Source organism: Manduca sexta, chromosome 21, assembly GCF_014839805.1.
Source record: "Manduca sexta isolate Smith_Timp_Sample1 chromosome 21, JHU_Msex_v1.0, whole genome shotgun sequence".
Classification (NCBI taxonomy): Eukaryota; Metazoa; Arthropoda; class Insecta; order Lepidoptera; family Sphingidae; genus Manduca; species Manduca sexta.
This window is the reverse complement of record NC_051135.1, coordinates 1,698,111-1,720,489: the sequence shown is the minus strand read 5'-3', so window position 1 is coordinate 1,720,489 and position 22,379 is coordinate 1,698,111. Positions and strand designations below refer to the sequence as shown.

At 33.4% G+C, this 22,379-nt stretch overlaps 1 protein-coding gene and 1 long non-coding RNA gene across 2 annotated transcripts; both read left to right on the top strand.

The window, feature by feature from the left end:
- The first annotated feature begins 10,469 nt into the window (after positions 1-10,469).
- LOC115445588 (homeobox protein Hox-B5-like) lies at positions 10,470-12,746 on the top strand. The gene is made up of 2 exons (XM_030171907.2): positions 10,470-11,647; positions 11,732-12,746. The coding sequence occupies exons 1-2, from the start codon at positions 10,726-10,728 to the stop codon at positions 12,136-12,138; spliced, it is 1,329 nt and encodes a 442-aa protein (XP_030027767.2). The 5' UTR covers positions 10,470-10,725; the 3' UTR covers positions 12,139-12,746.
- A 1,384-nt stretch (positions 12,747-14,130) lies between these two features.
- On the top strand, positions 14,131-21,730 carry LOC115445587. Its single transcript, XR_003938835.2, has 3 exons — positions 14,131-14,313; positions 14,885-15,096; positions 21,364-21,730. It is a non-coding gene; the product is annotated as an uncharacterized LOC115445587 (long non-coding RNA).
- The last annotated feature ends 649 nt before the right edge of the window (positions 21,731-22,379 follow it).

Sequence of the window (22,379 nt, the reverse complement as noted above, 5' to 3'; positions counted from 1 at the left end):
ACTCTCTATAAGAATTTCGAAGGTATGTGAAGTTTTTTTTCCCTCGAATAAGTACACTATATGAAATATAATTTTCGTTTATTATTAGTTGTGTAATAACAGTAACTATAATTTGTGTTTCACAAGTTGGTTGTAGAAGGGGGGCAAGGTTCGCTATTTGATACATAGCTCGCCCCCCTATGGCATGTGAAGTTTGCCAACTCACATCAGGTCAGCGTGGTCGACTACGGCCTGAAACCTTATCAGTAGTAGAGGACGCCTGTGCCCAGCAGTGGGACAGTCCATAATACAGAGCTGATATTGCTGCACAAAAATGAAATAGAGATTCATTTAAAATTACATTATTCTAGAAATGGATAGGGGATAAAAACATTGCTCACATTGTGGATAAATAAAATCTACAATAGTATTGTAATCTATCATGACACAAAATTAAAAAATCATACTTTCGACTCCATGTGCGTTTTGTTCTACACATGGCATAGTCACTATTGGGAGTGTTCACAAAAACAGGATGATTCAATCGGCCACTCACGATTCGTCTTCATCAAATGCCAACTGAAAGGCAGAACATTTTCTTATATTTTCCTTCTTAGAAAATTATGGAAATCTAAAAGATTTGAGTATACAGCAACATTACATTGATTTTATAGTAGCAGTGATTATAAAACATGACATGTTTATAAATATATTTTTTAATATATTATTATGTATTAAGTGGAAGAAAAAAAATATTGATAAACTTATTATAACAAACTAATGAAAAACCAAAATGTATCTCTATGCGTAAGTGTCTAAGAACGCTTATTGTTTATATTGTAATATATGTATAATTGAAATAAAACATGAGATATTTAAATTTTTTCATTTAATAAAGTAATATAAAAGTATCTATGTAAAGTATATATAATTTAGTAAAGACATCACTACGTCATGGACTGATAATTACATTTAGAATAAATCAAATTCCTTCTTTTGATAATTAAAAAATAACTACAATACACAATAATTATAACAAACATTTTAAAACATAAAATTTATGATAATCCTACGAATCATCCACGGCTGATCTCTACTATAATAAAATATACATAAAACAGTAAAACTATTTCCCAACCCACCGGAAAACTTATGCAAATTCTCATGTTAATCCGATACACTTTTAATTTTATTTCTGTCCACATTACTCGAATGATATTGTCTCGTAAATCAGTCGTCCGGTGTTTTTCTTGGAGCGGCCCGGAGCCGGCCCGGGCTGTTTTGTTTAGAATCACGCACGCCGTCCGCGGTGCCTTCGCCATTGTGATTTACTGCACCTGAATTTCTTTGTCACGATTTAGATGCAGCTATTTCTAATTCAATTTTATAATAAACTATTTTGTGTTTTGTAAAATGTGGAGCATTTTACGCTGTTTGAACGAAGCTCTAACAGATCACGCCTTTTTGAGAATAGGCCTCTGCCTATCTGACTCGTCTACATTGTACCCACTATACTGGCTTCCATAACTATTAAAATTCTGTGGTACGTCGTATATTATAATTGCATAACGCTTATTGTCCAAATTTTAAGGTCGACAATTTTAGTCCTTTTTAGCTTTGGAAGATGATATATTTGATTCTACGCTCAAATAAATCATTTAAAGTCTATGTAATATTTATTCAAAAGAGTAAGACACATGTTCGTACAATGATGAACCATAACAAGTTGCCAAAAGCATATAATTGATTCATTTACAATATTGCAAGATACTAGTATAATTTTTATAGAAAAATTTTATTGCATATAATTCACTAAAGGGGGCAATATAATATGTCGTATTTGGTTGACTCTTAATAATAACAATATCAGACAGATTGTCTACGTTCATTTTTGCTTAAGAAATTATATCAGAAATATTTTTATATCCCACTAAAACACTCAACGTCGTAAAATTTAGGCCATCGATTTGATATATTAGTAGGCAGCTGTAAGCTGGGTGTAGCATTATATAATTTTGTCTGTATTACAAATGACATTAATAAATACCACAAAACTCTTGTGCCTACCTGAAAAATGTTTAGAATTAAGCCAGACGTAAAAAATAAATTCCAAGTAGTGTTCCAAATAATTTTAATATTAAAAAAATATTACGTAACAATTATGAACCCAACTAGCTTTTGCTCACGGCTTCGCCCGCGTGAAGGAGTTTTCTGGGATAATATTTTTTTCCCACTTACTTGATATGTATCATCACAAAATCATAAGTATTTTTGGCGTACATATTATTTTGATGTATAATCATTATTACTGTAAAGTTTCATCCAAATCCGTTTAGTAGTTTTTTCGTAAAAGAGGAACAAACATACCTACTGCCATACATCCTCACAAACTTTCGCATTTATAGTATTAGTAGAAAGTAATGTAACTCCAAATATTGTAATTTCTAAGTAGCTTATAATACTAATAACAGTTTGTTGGTTCTTTTGAAATGTTTCTGTATGACGTGGAAGAGTAATTATTGTTATTCTAATGGTTGCGCGGCGCTCAGAACATTCCCCATTGTAAGTAAGGAGTCCAGGATCGAAGCTCTGATTAATGATTGTGCAGCGAGGGACATTCTGAGCCGCATTCACTAAGGGCATATGCTCTAATATTGATATTTTTAAGTTACATATTTTTATTTTTATATCCACGTGAATAAATTTTTTGAAAAAAATATTTAAATACATAGTTTTTTGGCTAACGGGGTCAAAATAAGTAATTTAAAGTAGATTTAAACATAGTGATATATAGTACCTTCGAGTCTTATGAGACTTTAAAGAATGTGGACGCATTTTCATATTATTACAATAAAACTTCTGTAAATTAATTTATTTGTATCAAATCAGTTTAATTTCATTTTCATAAGTAAATACTAAATAATTTTATAGTACATAGTATATAATTAGTTTATTATAGTAATTTTTTCATTCCCTCTCAGTAGTAGAGGAGGCCAGTTTCCAACAGTGGGACAATAATATAATACAGGGCTGATATTATGATTATAGTTATTTCATATTATAAAAAATAAATAAAATACATTGCCAGATGTAATACAAATACATAAATCGCATTTTGAAGGATTGTGGTTATAGAACCAATATTCAAAAACGAAACTTACATGTTTCGTTCTCTTGGGTCCTTATAATGCGACATAATATCACGGTGAGAGATTATACTGGGCGCAGTCGATTAGGAATGTTTGCTTAAAATCGTTTATACCCCTATGGTATGTAGTGGACACGTAGCCAGTCGCAGATAGGAATTTGATAGTTCTGATACGTTGGGATTTGCAGAATTATTCAGAGTCGATGTATTGAATTATGCCCGTCGTTATGATAAACAAAAAAATATATTAGATTTAATATTTGCTTGGTAAATTTACTCTTATACAACTGAATAATGAGACTAAAAATCGCCGCTTAAAGTTAAGCGCACGGACTTTTTAGTTAAAAAAGCAAGTCGAATTATACTTTGAATATCAAAGCTCTGCATTGAAATGCGATTTTCAATCTAAGGCATTTTTTTGTATTGACTTACGTTTGTTAGCCTGGTAGAGCCGGCTTATACAAATACACCGATTTTGCGGGTGAGTACTTAAGGCACTGCAAGCCCTTAAGTGACCATGCTGAGGGCGACTCTCTAAAGGGTCACGGCGTCGGCTCAGGACGGCCACTGAGAGAGGATGAGACATCAGCGATTATAGGTCTAAGGCATTAGAGTTTAAGTCTCCTTATACCAACTAAAAACACCAGAGTGCCCTACAGTTCCAAATATGGCAATGGCTCTATAGTACTCCTTAGTGGCAGAAATAGAAAACACGATATTATCTACCCAGAGTACAGACGGTCTCTACCATACAAGAAACAATTTGCCTTGTATTTTTTTACTTTAGCGACGTAGATGCTGCGGTAATAGATTTTTATGCCTTACATACTATTTTTGTAATGCTTTAAATTCATATTATTTTATAGAAAAAACATAAATAAAAATATACCCTACAATCGTTGAAATTCTCGTTTTGCCATGCCATTTCAGTCGGTTAACAAAACATGATAATACCGCTGCTTGCACGGTAGTTCCGTTACAGCTTTCTCTTTGCAGATATTATCTTGTGTTCTTGATAAAGGAAAAAAACATAATACATGTGATCTTGCGAAAATACTAATGCATATATTTTTAGGACCATTTATTGAGGATTTGGCTACTACCACATGAGTTTTATTTATATAGATAACAAAGTAAGTATTCTGAATTTACAAGAAGAGTATCATAGAGATTTGTTTACATATCTGCCTTTAAATGATTTTTGAAAGTTAGTGCAATTTACAAAAGACTCTATAATGTTGCTAAAAATGTTATGATGGTTACTGCTTAACTGAAATTTCAAAACATTAAGCGTGTGAGCACCGAACTTGAGGTAACTTCGCCATAATTATCTGAAAAACTGATACATTTACGGCATTACACGGCATTTTGTAGTCTAATAACATGAAGATAAGAAGAATTATTACCCAAAAAGGTCCACATTGACACGCGTTATTTTAGCAATATGTTAAGCGGCCTTCATGTACAACTCAATCTGCAAATAGCTACATGTCGCGCGTCATGTTTCTAACAACGGCGTCTTCACAGCTTTTAATCGGACTCTCGTTTTGATGGAGTGTTACTTGCAAATTTTTTTTTTTTTAATCACCAAATTTTTTAGACTTTTTCTTGTTTTGTATCTGCTTCTAATACTCGACATTCGCAGAATGACCGAAAAATAAAAGATGGCAACCATCATATAAAAGAAAAAGAAAGCTTTTAATCTTCATATTTTCTTACTACAGAATATTTAATCCAAACAAGTACACCTTTAAAAATACGTGAGTAAAAAATAAAGAGGATTTCCCATCACTTTGAATGTCGTCGGTGTCTTGTGAAACTTTTTGTATGTTTGTTTGTTCTTAAAGAAGTCGTTATTGCCTATTGAAGACAATTTGTTTTATTGCTTAGTTTTTACCGATTGTCGTAAATTGGTCAAGGGCAAGGCAAAACAATATTGCAAAGATTTTTTGCAAATCTAAAGGGTGTGTCGTAAAATAGAAATTTTACAATTTTACTTTTTGCATTTTTACAACTTTAGACACTGCGCAAATAACTGTCAACAGGGCTGGTTAAGTTTGCTTGTACTATAGCGAGAAAGTTTTTCATGATGCCGAATGTAAAATAGGTACATAATTTTTTGAAAGTTAATCAAGAGTTCAGCATCAATGTTCAATGCGAGCAAATTATTACATTCATTCAATTGATTGTTTGGCCTAAATAATAAAATTACTTGTAGTCTTACTAATAACTTATATTTTTTTTCTTAAAAATGATATTTATTATTAACGTTTCAACGTTCCGATACAGTTATTGTTAAAGTTAAACTTCAACTAACTACCGTACGGTACTGGCTGTCATGGAAGTCCCGTTTCTGTTCTTACTAGAAGGCCATAAATCTCCAAATTTACCACTTTAGCTGTCAACAAACAGCGAACAGAGAAAATAATGGGGCTAAACAATGTTCACATCATTGTCTAATTGTTGGCATGAAGCGCGACTAAACTGTTTTCATGTTTGAACACGAAGTTTTAATGCTAAAGCTTATGTTATTTATTCAATATTAGGAATTTTGATTTTTACGATGTTCACGATATAAGGTCAATTATTTGACGTTTCAAAAAATAAAGAATTTCCAATCGAAGTATTTTATTTTTATTCATTAAAAGACACACCATTAAGTTATCACACAAAATATACATATGAGAGATCTACAATGTTAGGTACTTATTCTAGGTAACAAACCTCTATAGATGTATACAACACTATAAGTATGCAGAAATACAGAATAATTGCCAAGCTGCTTTGTCTGTATTATGTGTATATAGTATAATGTAACTTAAATTCCCTTTCCACAATTCGGGGACGCTACTTTGTCTAGTATTACTGAATTCGATATTATAATAATAATATCACCCCTCTATTACTGTCCCAGAGCTGGGCACTTCCTTCTCTACTAATGAGAGGGATTACGCCTTAGTCCACCACGCTGGCCTACTGCGGATTGGCAGCCTTCACCTTCCTCAAAACGCTTATAGAAAACCTCTAAAATATGCAGGTTTTCTCACGATGTTTCCCTTCACCGTTATAACAAGCGAAAATTTACGAAGCATACACACATAGCTTTAGAAAAGTTAGAGGTGGTTTTGAAACTGTGGACATTCGTCTCGGCAGCCCGTTCCACACGCAACTAGGCTTTCACCGCTTTGAATTCGATATTGTATGATCAAAAAATAAAATGTTACCAACAAGTTTATAAGTATTTTTCCTAATATCAACTTTCAAAAACGGCTACCATCAAATTTTAGCCTTTCTAGACTAAAATAAATATAGCTATGCCACTTGAAGAGACGTAGAGGATCTACGTGGTATTTTTGAACTAAAAACATGTGCTTAACATTTTTATATGACAAAAAAAAAATTGCAAACACCGGAGGCAGGTACTAAGTTTTATGACAGGCGGCGCGTCGGCTTTTTTAAAACATTCGAGACACAAACTAGAAAGTACTTTATTGTTTTAAGGCCCAATAAACGGAGAAAATCTTGTTTATATTTTACAAGAAGCCGCCTTCTGTTTGCCCTTATCGACCTGTTTGTATTGCCGACAAATAAAAAAACATGATAAAAGAACGAAAACTAGTATCTGTCCTAGTTCGGCCAGTATAGGTAGGTAGTTTCACTCTTTTGTATTTTTTTATCATGTTCCCAGCAAAACGACAGATGTTGATATTTCTTCGCGTAGACCATAAATTAGTGTAAAAGATCCAAAGTAAATATCACCCAAAGTCGTGAGCCCAAACCAAATACAATATTCTGAATAAGCCATCGATTGATTTCGCAAGATTAATGACTATACATTGTCAGCGCCACAGTATGACGAGAACGTTGCGAGAATTTGCGCAACCAAAATGTGTTTTATGATCTTACATATAAAGGCTAACAAATTTTATTTTTAAATCTTTTTGACTTGACCCAGCAATGAATGGAGTTCAGTCGTAATATAACGAACGTACTAAATAAAATCTTATTTCCAATCATGTAGAGTCCTTTTTACTTATCATATTTAGTTTTTGTTGTAACGTTTTACGAAGCACGGAGTTTAAACTTGGGGCTCGATAGAAATTGATTTTGGAATTCAGTGTGAAATTGGAATAAAAGTTTTTTATGTTTCAAAGTGCACTGAACGCGAGGTAGATTGGCTGTACGGTTAATCTGTCGATTAAATATTTATTTGTATGGTTTTAAAAACCAATATTTTTATTGATTGTTAAATTGAATTGTAATGTTCAATCATATTAAAGTTAATGGATGGAAGTTAACTTTATGATAAATTACCATTGAAGAGGTTTAACCAAATCTGTTGCATGCATTGGTAGAGCGGCTAATATTTGGTTACTATATTTGGCATGTTGCTTTTACTTTTCCTATTACCGTGTTTTGTCCTTCAATAGTGTATATTCTTTTGGGATATTGTACTTTTTATCCCAATTATCAATCATAAATATCTTACTAAGATTACTATCAAATATCAAAAATATACCAAATACGAGGTTTTTTTTTTTTATTTTGCTAGTAGTAAATGGCGACACTGCCAAATAAATTTAGACGAAATATTTTTAATTTATATATAGCTTTACACGTGAAAAAGTATATACTGGGACATTTGTATCGAGAATAGCAACACGGGCAAAGCCGCGAGCATCACCTAACAATGATATCTTTTAAAATTATTATTGATTCGTGTATCTTAGTTTAGCATTAATTCTTCTAATTCTAGAATTTTGTATGAGAAATTCAGTCCAATAAAGCAAACAAATATTAGGTAAACTGTTGCTTTCATAAAGCCATGCACACAATGCGCGCAGTTAGGGGGTGTGCGCATGTCGAACAGATGCGTGATTCCGGGAGGTGTGTACGGTGACAAAGAATGCATATGTCGACTTCGGTGTGGATAAAGCTTTACCATTGGACGAACAATTTCGCTGACGTAGCATGATGGTGTATTTGTTTTAATAATTACTTCCTATAAGTTGTATTGAGGAAATTATGTACAGAATAACATCTTATAAATATTTTTATTTTTTCATAAAAAAGATCACTACATTTTTATTTAAGTTGTAGATATCGCGAGTTTTCGTTTAGCCTTTTGATTCATTTTTTAAATATCTCTAACACAAGTTCGTGACTATTTCATAGCAAAATATTTTGATAAGGAACAAATATTTTTAAGCAAACGGACAGTACACAAGTACTAAAGTTGTCGTATGCGTAATATTATTCTTATGAAAACATGTGCCTTTCTAAGAGTAATTACATATTTTTATTTTTCAGTCTGCTTCTCATTAGAAATAAAAAAAAGGAATCTAATATAGGTATTAGGCGGAGGGCGAATGTTTAATAATAAATTACTTTAGCACCTTTTGAGTACGGAACTCTGAAAACAAATAACATATTAGATCCAAACAACTACAACTAATCATAAGCATGTACTATAAAATTTTAACATGTTATTTATTTAACATTTGCCGAAGTCACAAAGATTAATTAATGCAATTTTTAAATAAACATTTGATAATGAAGTCCAGACGCAAGGACATTAGCACGTTGGAGCCGGGAGTCGCACGCGCACGGCATCATACTGCGCCATTGTGCGACCCCCGATTGAACTGTTACGCTGGATGAGTTATGTTAGCCGGTTTATACAGCGTGATAGTAAAATGAAACGTTTTCGCACTGCACCTATGTTATTTTGTAATTTTGTGTAAGGTATACAATTTGTTGCATTTTTTATTTCTTTGAATGACGAGACGAGTTTGCCGTTCGCGTGGTAAGCGATACGACCGCCTTTAAACAGTAGAAACACTATCCAAACCATGAATTACAAAGTATTATTTGGTATTCCACTGTGCTCGCCATCCTAAGACATGAGATGTTAAGTCTTATTATGTCCAGTAGTTACACTGGCTACAATGTCCTTCAAACCGAAACACAACAGTGACTATACACTGCTGCTTGGCCGCAAAAATAGACATTACGGTGGTTCCTACCCAGGAGGACTCTCACATATGAGCGACCTACCACCAGTATTCGCATTTTTTTTACATCTATGAAAAAAATGCGATTACTAGTTTTTTTACGGCTTTAACCAGTGGCGAAGGATGAAATTTACCGAAAGGGAACCCGACACAATATATACATATAAACTTATATGTATGAATGCGGTCTAAAAATCGTTCTAATGATAATTAAAATTTTACATAATTAGGAACAGGAAAGCGACAGAAATCGGCTTATATAGACCCTCCGCTACTGGCTTTGACCCTATGATAGAGACCTTTCTTACCTTTATACCGGATAAAAGTCCGACTGTGTTCTTTCCGGAATACAGAATATTTATTTATAAAGGATAAAGTTATATTATATCCATTTCCATTTAGAAGTTCCTACATTTGCTCCTAATAAACATTCAAACATCGTGACAAACTTACTTATGTATAACCTTTTTTTATTAAACAAGTTTCGTCTAAGAAAGAAACGTGTTTTGCGGGTCCTTTAATCCTAGAGAATCTACGAGATCAAAAACTAATCATCACTAATATCATATATCATAAATAGTTATAGAATATAGTTGTAAGTTATTATGTTATTATAGTTCCGCCAGTCGAATTGGGTGTAACCTGCAATGGCTGTGTGTTTATATGTAAATAAATAAAATCATCATAGTTTTATTAACGGCTATTCAGCATTTTTGCATGATTAAAAAAATACATATTTTTAAAGTAGAAATAAGTTATTCACTTTTCATATTTTCTTAAATTTTATTTTATTATTACTTTCATATTTCAGTTTCATATTTGTATTCTGTGTATTTGAATTTTAATATTTCTCATGCTAAAAAAATACTCTTATTTTATAACAGCATTGAGTGCTGTATGTCGCTTACCAACCAAACCAAATTATTTCTTTGTGACTTCTTGAAAAAATACAATGTAGTAATCTACCACCAAATCATACACAAGATATTTTTTTAAAACAGTTTTCTATAGTGTTCATAAAATTAAAGTCAATTATACGCAATAAAAATATATTTTTATTATATGGAATTCGGAATAAATAATCGTCCTGTATAAGCAAGCGTAAATGCAACACAGTGACACACATAGGCGGCTTTATACCAAAACCAATAATAAAATCAATCTATACCACCCTCTCATACGCACACACCCATACACCAATCAATGATTACCCAAACCGATGCGCACGCACACATCTACAACTATTGGAAATATTGGCATTGTAAACACTGACAGATTATTTGCCAAATATTTCTTACAATCGTACTGACTATTTCTGTCTCTTTCATTCATATTACACTATACGCGGTAATACAGTAGAAGAGCGAGACAGAGCATACGGCTTTACAACTCCGGAGAGGGACAATGGTGACGCTATTGTTGAAAGTACCCCAAACTTTTTTTAGGTCACATAAAAGTATTACATTTGTAGGGTCGTGCCGCTTCATGCACTTACTGCATTCGTTTCGCAGTCAATCTAGGAGAAACATCTCCCACGCAGTCCAGTTGTAGTTGACCTATGAGAGTGACAGTTTTAATTGGACAATGTCTTCGGTAGCAACTAACCGTGCTAGTGAAATGTGGAATTGTGCTGATGTGAACGATAATAGTGCGAGACAAACTAAATATTACGGGAATAAACAATATGCAATGACGCCGGCTAATTATTACAACTATCAGAACTTTTATCCTCAAAATCCTGAATATGCTCATATGTTAAGTGCTAATTATCCCGGAAAAATGTATGAACAAAACGTGTCTAATGGAGTTGTGAAATCAGAACCACAGTGGCAAGGATATGCCTCGAACTACAATATGAACAATACAAACTTGGATATGGTGCAAAAGTGGAGAGAAATGAATTATTATTCGCATCCGCATGAAAACTACGCATCTGACGGGCGAATGTATCCGCTAATCAATCAAGGCGTGTACGACAGAGGTGAGGACGTCAGATCCATTAACTCTCCCAGTCAATGCAGTATTCCTGAAAGTTATGGTTCACCACAAAGCGTGACTGGAAACTTCAAGCCACCAAGTCCTGAGAGCAACGATTCTCCTAATCTTAGAGCACTACTTACAAAACCAAAGTCAAATAATAATCCGTCACCTTACTTTGTTAAATGCGAAAAGCCATATTCGCAAGAGATGTTGCAACAAATGCCATATACAGAAGAGGTTGGCGAATGGCAAAAAACAAATGAAACCGCAGCTGAGAAGGAATGCAATTTGTCGCAATTTCATGGCGGATTTAAAAACTTGGAGGGTCAAACGTCAATCAAGAAAGATGCTGTGGGTGGAGCGCCGGCACCGAGTGAAGGTGCGCAGTCATCGCAGGATCCCGCGGAATCCTGTCAAGAAGTGACGAGGGTCGAAGCGGGCGGCAACAATGCGGATTACGCAGAGAACAAGATGGCCGCTGCAGCCGAAGTGCAAGCATTCTACCCCTGGATGAAAGGTATTGGAAGTGAGTATAACTATGTTCCTACGTATTTTATTATTAGCATACTTCAAATAGGACATTGCTTAACCAATGATAATATTTTTACAGATGACGACAAGAAGGAAGGCTCGAAAAGGACGCGGCAGACGTACACAAGGTTTCAAACTTTGGAATTAGAAAAGGAATTTCACTTTAACAAATACCTTTCAAGACGACGGAGGATCGAAGTTTCACACGCCCTCGGACTAACGGAGAGACAAATCAAGATTTGGTTTCAGAACCGAAGAATGAAAGCAAAGAAAGATGGAAAATTGAACACTTCACCAGATCCGTATGCTGTTGACGATATTAGTGCTACTAAGTTAGGCACCGCTCCAGAATACATGGATAGTAGGCAAATGGAGTTTCCTAATTATCATATGGGGACAATGCAAGCCAATATAGGTCAAATGCCTGGAAATATGGTTCAAAATTGTATGATGTCGCCTTATGGAAGCGTCATACCAAAGATATGACAGGCTCTTTTTTCAAAGTAGTAAAATGCAAATTGCAATAAATAGATAATAGTAAAGAACATTTCAATTAAGGGAACACCAACTATAAATAAATAAAGCGCTTTATGCTTTCCGCCCACTATATTATGTACAACTTAATTTTAGAAATGAAAATATATACATATTCTATACAATTAAATATTAGTAGCTGCAGTCTACATTACACTTGTTTAATTAAGATTTAAAAGTAGTTATTTTTTTTTAATTAATATCTATCAATGTACATTTTTTTTAATAATATTAACTGCAGGGTGCACTTTTGTAACCTAGATTAAAGCGCCAAGAATTAAAACATGTATCTATTTATCATTTTTAAAATGTTTATACATTTTAAATAAATATAGTGAGACTGTACGTTCCTACAGAAAATAAACATATCTATTGTAAAAAATTGTCTTCTCGTCTCATGATATGTGACGTCAGCGGCGGGCATAGGCGGGCTTAAGGCATAGTGAAATCGGAACGATTTCCATCTTAGTTATGAATTTTTAAATTGTCTTATATGTAATAATACTGTAAATATTGCTTTTTTAATTTTAAGTATAAAACAAATTTACCTGAATTATACAATTTAGTTTAGTCACTAACATAACTATATCGGGCAACTGATGTCATTCCGTGTGTACACTCAAAATGATTTGTAAATAATATTTTAAGAGCATATAGTTCCTATTTAGATAACATTAAGGTTGATTATTTATGACTTTGTACTTCTCTAGTCAATCACAAAGGCGCTAAAATAAAGAGGAGGTTATCCTAATTATTTAAAACTTATTTTATTATCCCTTAATCTCAGAAGCAATTAACAAATCCGATTGTAAAGGCCGCGTTTGAGCCTTGACATAATCCGTTTACAATCGGCCTCAAACAATAAGTCAAATAGAGTCCGAACCCTTTAGATACAGACACCGATTTTTAAATACGATTAACTTTTATAAGCCTCTAGGGAACAGCTCGGCAATGTTGTGTGCAATTTTGACATGTTTTGACTACTTAAAGGATTTTGTATTGAAAAAATTTGCTTAGTAATCCTGTTGAAGGCTACCTGATTTAGTTTCGGCAGATGTAAAGGCTTTTTGTAATGGCGGTAGTAAATATTTATGGTATCTATTTAGTTTAGAAGTTTTTTTTTATATTCGTCATTCTAGTTCATTAGATTCTTAGGTATTTAAATAGTACGTCAAACACGGTAAGTAGAGAACATGCCAACGAATTTATTGCTTAATATTTTTTATCATTGACAGAGGTCAAATACGAGTCTTTTTAGACTTGTATTACTTTCATAGAAACTTGATTTTAAAATTGCTACGAAATAAAAGTGAGTCAATTGGAACAATAATAACCATGCATTCAAGTTTGGAAATATATACATTTATTTTTGATAAGTGACTGAATGTAGGTAAAGATAAATATATTATTAAAAAAAAGTTTAAGATCTCATATTTTGTTAAAGATTGGCTTTCTCGCGCAGCTCCATCTGCGCTTTTCATTGCCGAGCTAAGATTGTAGCTTACATTATATATAGGTATATTCCTCACAAAAATCTTTTACCACTTTTGCAGCATTTAAATTGCAATTAATATAAAATAGAGTTAATGTTTTGAAAATCAAACCGGACAAACCAACAGACAAAAATTTTATTACGTGTCTATAGATTTTACTAGCGTGGACAGTACAAAAGATTATAGGCACTATTTGTACCAACTTGGAAAAAACTTTAACATTACAAAATCACAGACACTCCAATTTTATTTATTCGTATTAATATTCGTTACTAACTTCACAGCGCTCGGGCCCCAACATTATAAAATCGACCCTCTTCCCATTTCAATAGAGAATAACAATAGAGTTAGCTAAAAAGGAACAGCAATATACGACATTTACGAGTGAAAGAGAGAAGGCGCAACAATCATCCCTTTCCCCGTGGGTAAGTGCCATCTACGCATGCGTCCCGAACATTTTGCCAAGATGGCTGCTTGTGCATAGTTCGTGTTTTATTTATTTAACTCTATAAATGCTTATTTAAACGTTATTAAATAAAAGAGACGAGTTAATTAGTTAAAACAAAAATAATGTAATGCTCCGTTGATCGTTTGAAAAAAGAAACTGTTAACGGTCAAAGATAAGGACAAATTGGTAAGTTGTTTACAACCTATATAACCTCAAAAAAGATGATTCTGTATTAATGAACATGACATTTGGATTTTATAAATTACTAGTAATTAAGTATAATAAAATGATAAAAAGGAAATTGAATTTAGTCTGTATGGAAATTCCTATTTATATAAGTTTAATTTAAAATGATTAAAGTACTTAATCATAGTTATGCGTATCTGTCATTTTATTGTACATATGTACATTCATACTACACTAAATGATTGTATATTATATGTCAATGTTTCATGAAAAGCAGTTTAAAGTTATTTAAATTATGCCGATAATATTTCTTTTTTATTAATTAATTAAAAAGTCGGCATCGCGAATGTAAATACATATATTTTATTCCACTGATAGAAGTCCGATAAGGTATGACTAATACCTAACTTTTTTGTTCATCAATATTAATTCCTCATTAATCCATTCAACGCCTTTGTTACGTAAAAAAAAAACAAGTTTTGATTCAGTAAAGAATGACTAACATGCCAGCATTAACGCTCTACCAACTTATTTGCTGTTGTCATACTAATATTATTTATCTTTTGTTCAGTGCCAGGACATGGATGGTGCATTTGAATTCGGTGTTTTCCGATGGCAAGTATAATTCGGTCCGGCAGTACATTGAATACGTGAATGGCAGCCCTAATTAATCCTTACGTCGAACCAGCCAGAGCTCATTGAAATTGGATCAAAAGAAACCTTCTAATGGATATTTGAATGCATCGATAGCATTTGGATTCACGGACCGTCTTGATGGGTTTGGTAAGGACTGAATCACATCACTGTTACTTAGAAGTAACAAGGCTATTAAAAATGATCTAAAATTAATTTGGAAAATTTATTCAATTGTAGAGGTCATGAGTATAGAGTTTTGAAGGCGCTGAGCTAAGATTTATTGTTAATATTAGTGGAAATTCCCGTTAAACATTGGAGCTAAGTAAAGAGTCACATCATAGTTTATAGCTTAACAATTTTTGGATATTTACTTATTAAAATAAAAAAAATAATTCAGTTTTTCTTTCGTTGTTTTGTTTGCATAATAATGTTTCATACTAAAAATAAAATTATGATCAATAAAGGAGATCCAATGTAGCAATGTAGCCTTTTAAAAAATATTGATGGAGCTGTTTCAGTCAGTACTCCAAAGATTTCCTCCTGCAAACAATATTTTTTACTTTTACATAATCTATCTTTTCCTAGTATTGGTATAAATTTACTAGCTGCCTTGGTGGCGTAATAATGCGTCCGCGGTATGATTACGGCTATGGTGCTGAGGAGGACCTCATTATCGAACGACCTCGGTATTCGAACCCAGGAGGGTTCGAATACCGGATCAGACCAAAAATAATTGTGACTGGGTTTTCCCATCTTAAAAGTTTCTCAATCGCAGCTCGGAGTCAGGTAGTTATCGGTGTGATAACTCCGTGCCTCGGAAAGAATGTAAAGCCATTGTTCCTGCGACTGATCTCTCTCTAGTCATGTCGGATTTCCGTCTCACCGAACTAGGAGAGAGAAGCAATAGAGAGTGCACCAGTGTATTGCGCACACACTTGTGCATTATAATATACCCTGCGTACCTGGTTGTTCTCCGTTAAGATTGGTCGCCGTTGCCGAAATTCGACTAGGAAGAGATTCATAAATCTTAGTCTTAACTGTAACCAACTTAGAAAATCTTAGATAATTCAAGCGAAAGATAAGTAATGCAGAGGCAGTGGGCACTGCATAATTTTACACATCCATATTCGATTACATAAACGACTACGCGGACATATTGGAAAAGTAAAATCACTTTAATCATATCTTACATTGCTAGTAAGCGAAAAAGATGCACTTAACGGCACGCGATCTTTATTTCGTCCGGCCATTATTCATAATGTATAATTGGTTCTTATCAACAGTTGTGAGTACGGTGCACTTTGATGATATTACCGCTCAAACGCTATCGGCTCACATAAATAATGACATAATTGTACCGCGAGGGCAATTAGCGTTTAGTGAGAGAAATTATTTATTGCACTTTTTAAAGGAATTTTTGTTTGATGTAGTACCTTGCGACCTTTTTATTGGATAGGTTATCAATGATGTTTTTGTTTGGATTCTATTGTGTTACTTTAAGTTATAGTTGAGTAGAGGGGGAGGTTTGATGGTTATTTTTAGCTGAACGCATCTACTATCACTTCAGTGATTTAGTGGTAGAGTACTTGGTCTGTAAACTATGAGGTTTTGAGTTCCGATCCCAGGTCGGGCAATAAATTAGTATGAACGTTGATTCAAAAATAGACAACTGAGTTGCTTGGGATTTACTTTAGTGCTTGATATAAAAGGCTCCCCTTTCATATTATAGGGTATAAGTTCCTTAAAATATGTGTAATTAAGCGCCTCTAAATATATTCTATATCTCTAAAAACTGACTTTCAACTTTATTGACAGACAAAACTGGAATTGGACTGACAACAAAATTAGAATTAATTTCTTCGTCACAATTTCGGACATGGAATATTGTCGAATACATGCATGTGGCAAGAAGCCAACTATAACTTGCAACCCAGATTTGTCTGCAACATGAATCGAATGTTCCGACTGGTACCACTCACAAAATTAAAATTTTAGAAGCCATTCTGTTGCATATTGTCAAAGCATTAAACCTAAGAAAATCTTTTCCGAGCCCACGCAGTAGATTTATTTAAAGATTACGTAGGTACGGGAATCTAGCTGTTTATATGGTATTTTTATATCACCACTCTGGCTTAATCCAGGATGTCTGATTTTATATCAATATCGAAATTGTTATATAATGCTTAGATATGTAGATTTCATCACGATTCCTTTATCGTCAAACCAATAAGTACTAGTATACTTTTGTATCAGCGGTCCTTTTCATTCTTAACCAGGCCATCGCCTCTCTACCGCTTTCAAATTTTACTCTGCAGTCCGCTAGATAAAATTCTATCTACAAAATTAAATGTCAGGATACGGTCAAAGCACTGATATCTATTAAAGATATACTAGACATTTTGACTAAAAAAATAGGCTTGATATCACTGATAATTATTAAGCAACATTATTTTTAATTTCGATACAGTTTTTGCCTGTATCCTAAATGATAATCCCATCTATAAACTAAATACGCAGCATACGCAAAATTACACCAAAAACACGGTAAATGGCCGACACGTCGCGGACACGTCACTACAGAAACATCAGTGTCCATACAAAAAGCGGGCGGATCAACAAAAGAATCTGCAGGGCGCATTGTCCCGGGCCGCGGGATCATTTATCAACAACGCTCCACTGGCGACGTTCGAAAGCAGATCGGCTGATCAATGCCCACGATTGGGGTTCGGTGGCGTCCATTAAAATTTTTGCATTCTATGTAATTATATTTGGTTTGAAAAAGCGGCAATAGCCTAGTTGGGTGTGGAACGGACTGCCAAGACCAATGTCCGCAGGTTCAAATCCCAAGGGCACACACCTTTGACTTTTCTAAAATCATGTGTGTATTCTTTGTGAATTTGTCGTTCGCTTTAACGGTGAAGGAAAACATCGTGAGGAAACCTGCACATCTGAGAAGTTCTCTATAGGAATTTCGAAGGTGTGTGAAGTCTACCAATCCGCACTAGGCCAGCGTGGTGGACTAAGGCCTAATCCCTCTTAGTAGTAGGCCCGTGCTCAGCAGTGGGCAAGTATATAATACAGGGCTCATATTATTTATATTATAAAAACGACAATATATATTATATTGTCGATTTTATAATATAAATAATATGAGCCCTGTATTATATATCGTATTTAATTATGTATCGTATTATATATCGTATTTAATATCGTATTTGATTTTGGTCAACGATGTACAAACGTGACCAAAAACAAAGTCTACTGAAGCTTTCGAGTCCAATATTTATACTAATAGATAAGAGATATATCGTTTCATTTCAACATAATATTATATTTCATGAGTAAATTAAAACATATACGAAAATGTGGTGTATAGGTGGTGGCGACTTTTTGGCTTTGGGGTTGATTTCGTTAGATTTTAGCACAGGTCTTGTAATCTATTTTCGTATTCGTTGTAATGTACTCATGAAATATTATGTTGATATGAAACGATGAGCCCAGTAATTTTGTAGCGAATAGTTTTGTATAACTTTAAAATAAAGTACAAAAGTTAGCAGTTTTCATCTTAATGCTATTTTCAGTGAGGTGACCTTTACTTTCCTACCTACAATTCAAGTTGGTATAACTTCGTTTTATTGTGTACTTTGTGGCAAATATCAGAATATTAAACAGGAATTACAGCTACATAGCGAGTCAAGTAGGTGCAAAAAAGGCATTTACCCGCAGCACACGCGTACCTACCATATTATATAGTAGGTGAGTTAACATGCACAATTACAGTGCACCGATCGTTTTCCCGCCACTGTATAATAGCGGTCATTATAATATTGCAATTTAACGCCTTTGCGAAATTCATAATAACTCAATTTGTGGTCGACGGAAGTTTTTTGCGTGATAAAAATTTCAAAACGCCCCCGATCGGCGGATCATTATATAAATTTGATTTCGAACACGAATTCTCAACAATAAAGTTATGAATTTTAAGTGAATTATTTAAATTTCATTCAGTATGTTCATTAATATTAACATAATCAGATGAATATTTTTGAATTTATAGATAACATTTTCTGTGAAGCTATTTTTAGGTCCATTTATTATTCACAACAGTTTCAAGTAAGGATTTAATGTCACTAAAATAAAAAATCACTTATGCAAGTATTGAATTAATATGTAGGTAATTTTGACGCTATTTCTAGTATAAAAACATTCAAAACAAATATAAACGATATATTACCCATATTTTGTCAATGTGTCTCGTAATTTTAATCTTGTCGGCCTTGGGTTATGTTTTTATTGTCACTCACAGTTCAAATCAAACTATAACATCATTTACCTGAACGTAACAGAACGTGACGGGCCCTGAGAAGGACTAGCCAATTTATTTTGACCCCCTATGTTATTTAAACAATGATAGCGTTCAGTTTGTGGTGTTACAATGGAGGGATCTGTTAAGGCTGGCCGGGGTCGGCGTCAATGTCACTTATGTGCTTAACCCGGCGAGTGGATGGAGGAAATGATGGATGGAGCAGCAACCGGGCCATTCCTGTAACGGGAAGGAATAGCCTGGATCTCTATAGAGCTGTTAATACGATTTTACTATAAATAATAATTGTATCTTTATGCATAATTTGTTAGAACTTAAATTTTTAAATATGCCTTCATAAAATCATTTTTACCAAAATTTTGTATCAATAGGGAATTGTAGGATTTTTTTTTATTGTCGGTTCAATTCACTTTAAAACATGTAGTATGATATTAAATTATATTATTATAGCCCCATAACCATACTTTAATTTTGAAACTATTTTTAGCGTATTCATACTTCATGTAAAACTAATTTCGAACCAACTAGCCTCCTTTTTTCTGAATCTAATTTATTAACACGTTATTTAATGTTAATGAATCCACAGCAAAAGGATTTCTCGAAAAATTTAATAAATTAATTAATAACGTACCTAAAATATGAACGACGAAATGATATCAAATTCAATTCCCACAATCCGATCAATTCTCAGCTCTATAAATGTCCATTTCCCGACGTACCAAGCCGACCCTCCGCGCGCACCAAATTCCAAATTGTTTTTGACTGACAGCTAAATGTAAGTTAGCATTGTTTGAGAGACGCACCGCAGCCTCCAGTTACCCAGCTCTTTCTATAATTATTTCTCCAGTAAACATGCCTTCATGATTGGCGTTTCATTTCTCATTTTAGGTTCTTTTTATTAAGTTAAGTTTTGCTTTATTAACAAAAGACATTGTAGCCAGTGTAACTATTGGACATACTAAGACTTAACATGTCATGTCTTAGAATGACGAGTGCAGAGGAATATCAAACACTGCTTTGAAATTGAAGGTGTTGAATGGTATTTCTGCTGTTTCTGAGTGGTCGTATCGCTTAGCTAGCATCAGGCGAACGGCAAGCTCGTCTCGTCATTCAAAGCAATACAAAAAAGGATAAAAATACACTGAAAGTTTGAATAATGTTAATTTGTTTGCATATCACTTGAGATGACCGAGACGATAACAATTTAAGTAAATGTCGCTTATCGAATAGTATAAATAGTCCATAGCCACAGCTCGTACTTTGAAATAAAATTTCTAGTTTATTTATTAAAACCGTTGACATATTACCTAACACCTTAACATATTCTGATTACAAAGTATAAACTCGATAAAATTATTAATTCTATAAATAATTGAATCCAGAAAATACTTTTAAATGTTGACTTTCAACGACTTTTTATATTTCTTTGTAATTTTAAATTGCAAAGTTTACATTAATCATGCTTAAGATAATAACTAAGTTAACAGAAACGATACTTTATTTAAATTAATTAATCAAAGATTTTACCTTAAATATTATCATAAGCATATATGTAATCAAGATAGTATAATGACAATTATGTAACAAGAATACGATTGTAGTGCTGAAATCTCAGATCCGAGCTCCGAGTATCATGATATTGGGGTTTTCTACTCTGTATCAACTTAAAGTCTGGTTTTTTGCGCCTTATATAGCGATAGGCTCAATCCCTTTTACATTGGAAGAAATACGTAAGGCGAAAAGTAATTCCGCCCTTGCCTACCCTTTCGGGGATAAAAGGCGTGAGTATGTTAGTGTCTGTTAATTCTTCTATTAAAGTGGACAGTAGTGGGGACAAAGAAAACAAAAACTTGGTCTAGAAATTTCCTTTAACTTTCACGAAGTTTTTATACACCAAAGAAATCTCATTAAACCAAAGGCTAATTTAACTTTTTCTTTAAAACTAGCGCGTTGGTGCTCTACTTTTAAATTTTGTAGAGTCGTGTAAAAAAAACAGCTTATTTTAAAAAAGTTTATATATTATACTTTAAGTATTATGATAATAATATTTTTGGACTATTTATAAATAATAGATTATTTGTTATTTTCAGGTACAACAATGGCTATGATGCAGATATTATGGCGGCGTGTCTAATGCTGGAAGAAAGCTTCGGACTTATGAACAAAAAGTTATTACTCCGGTTTCGAAGACGCTGATTACTTTTCAATCTTTAAATATTCCTTACAAATTACTTTGGAAATACTTGCTTTAAAAGTGTCATATGTTAATTAATTAAGGAGTATTTAGTCTCTGTAAGTATATTATTTCAATAAAGAATTCCAATTTCAAAATAATTTTTAATTTAAATATAAATAGAATTTCTAACTTCTATAAAGTTTCTGGGACCCGTCATATTATAAAACAAGTTGATAATAGAGTGCGGCACCCGCAAAATACAAGCCAGCACTTGTAACGAAAAGGAGCACAGGATTGATTTCTCAATCCTGTGCTCCTTTTCGTCAAAGACAACAGATCGTTGACTTTCGTCAACGATCTGTTGTCTTTGTCGAAAATAACCAAGTTATTATAAATGAGGAGTAGTAATAGTAATTTTAGCTTGTTTTCATGAAATTTTGAGGAATAAATGTTTATCACGTCATAATATAGATAAAAAAGTAGATTTTTAAAAATATGTGCGTTTTATAAATGGATGTATTGAAATCGTTGATGTATAACTATAGAGACTCTAACATTGATGGTAACATAAATTTGTAATAAATATTGCGTCCTTTAATTACGTTTTAATGAAAAGATAATATTACCTTCATTTTAAAAGGCATCTGTACATGACATAGAATAAACCAATAACACTTATTAATCTCAATAAACCATTTCAAGAATTACAAGCGTTTTTTATATTGTTCCTTGTTAAAAAATTAACTGAAAAAGCTGTCGGACGTCTAAGAACGTTAGCGAGTACGTTTAATAACGTCACACGCTGTCAGCCGTGAGTGTTTAGCAGTATTGGAAGGTCGGCCGTCGAAAGGGCGAGTTCAGACCATTTGACAAGGGGCGACAGTTTGACTAATGGCGCTCGACGTCACTCTCTTACTTTCGCCGGCACGG

What these genes read in the sequence shown, in the direction of transcription:
- LOC115445588 (XM_030171907.2), top strand. Translation starts at nt 10,726, where the DNA reads ATGTCTTCGGTAGCAACTAACCGTGCTAGTGAAATGTGGAATTGTGCT. An exon ending in CTGGATGAAAGGTATTGGAA is followed by an intron (nt 11,648 to 11,731) that starts GTGAGTATAACT and finishes ATATTTTTACAG; the next exon opens with ATGACGACAAGAAGGAAGGC.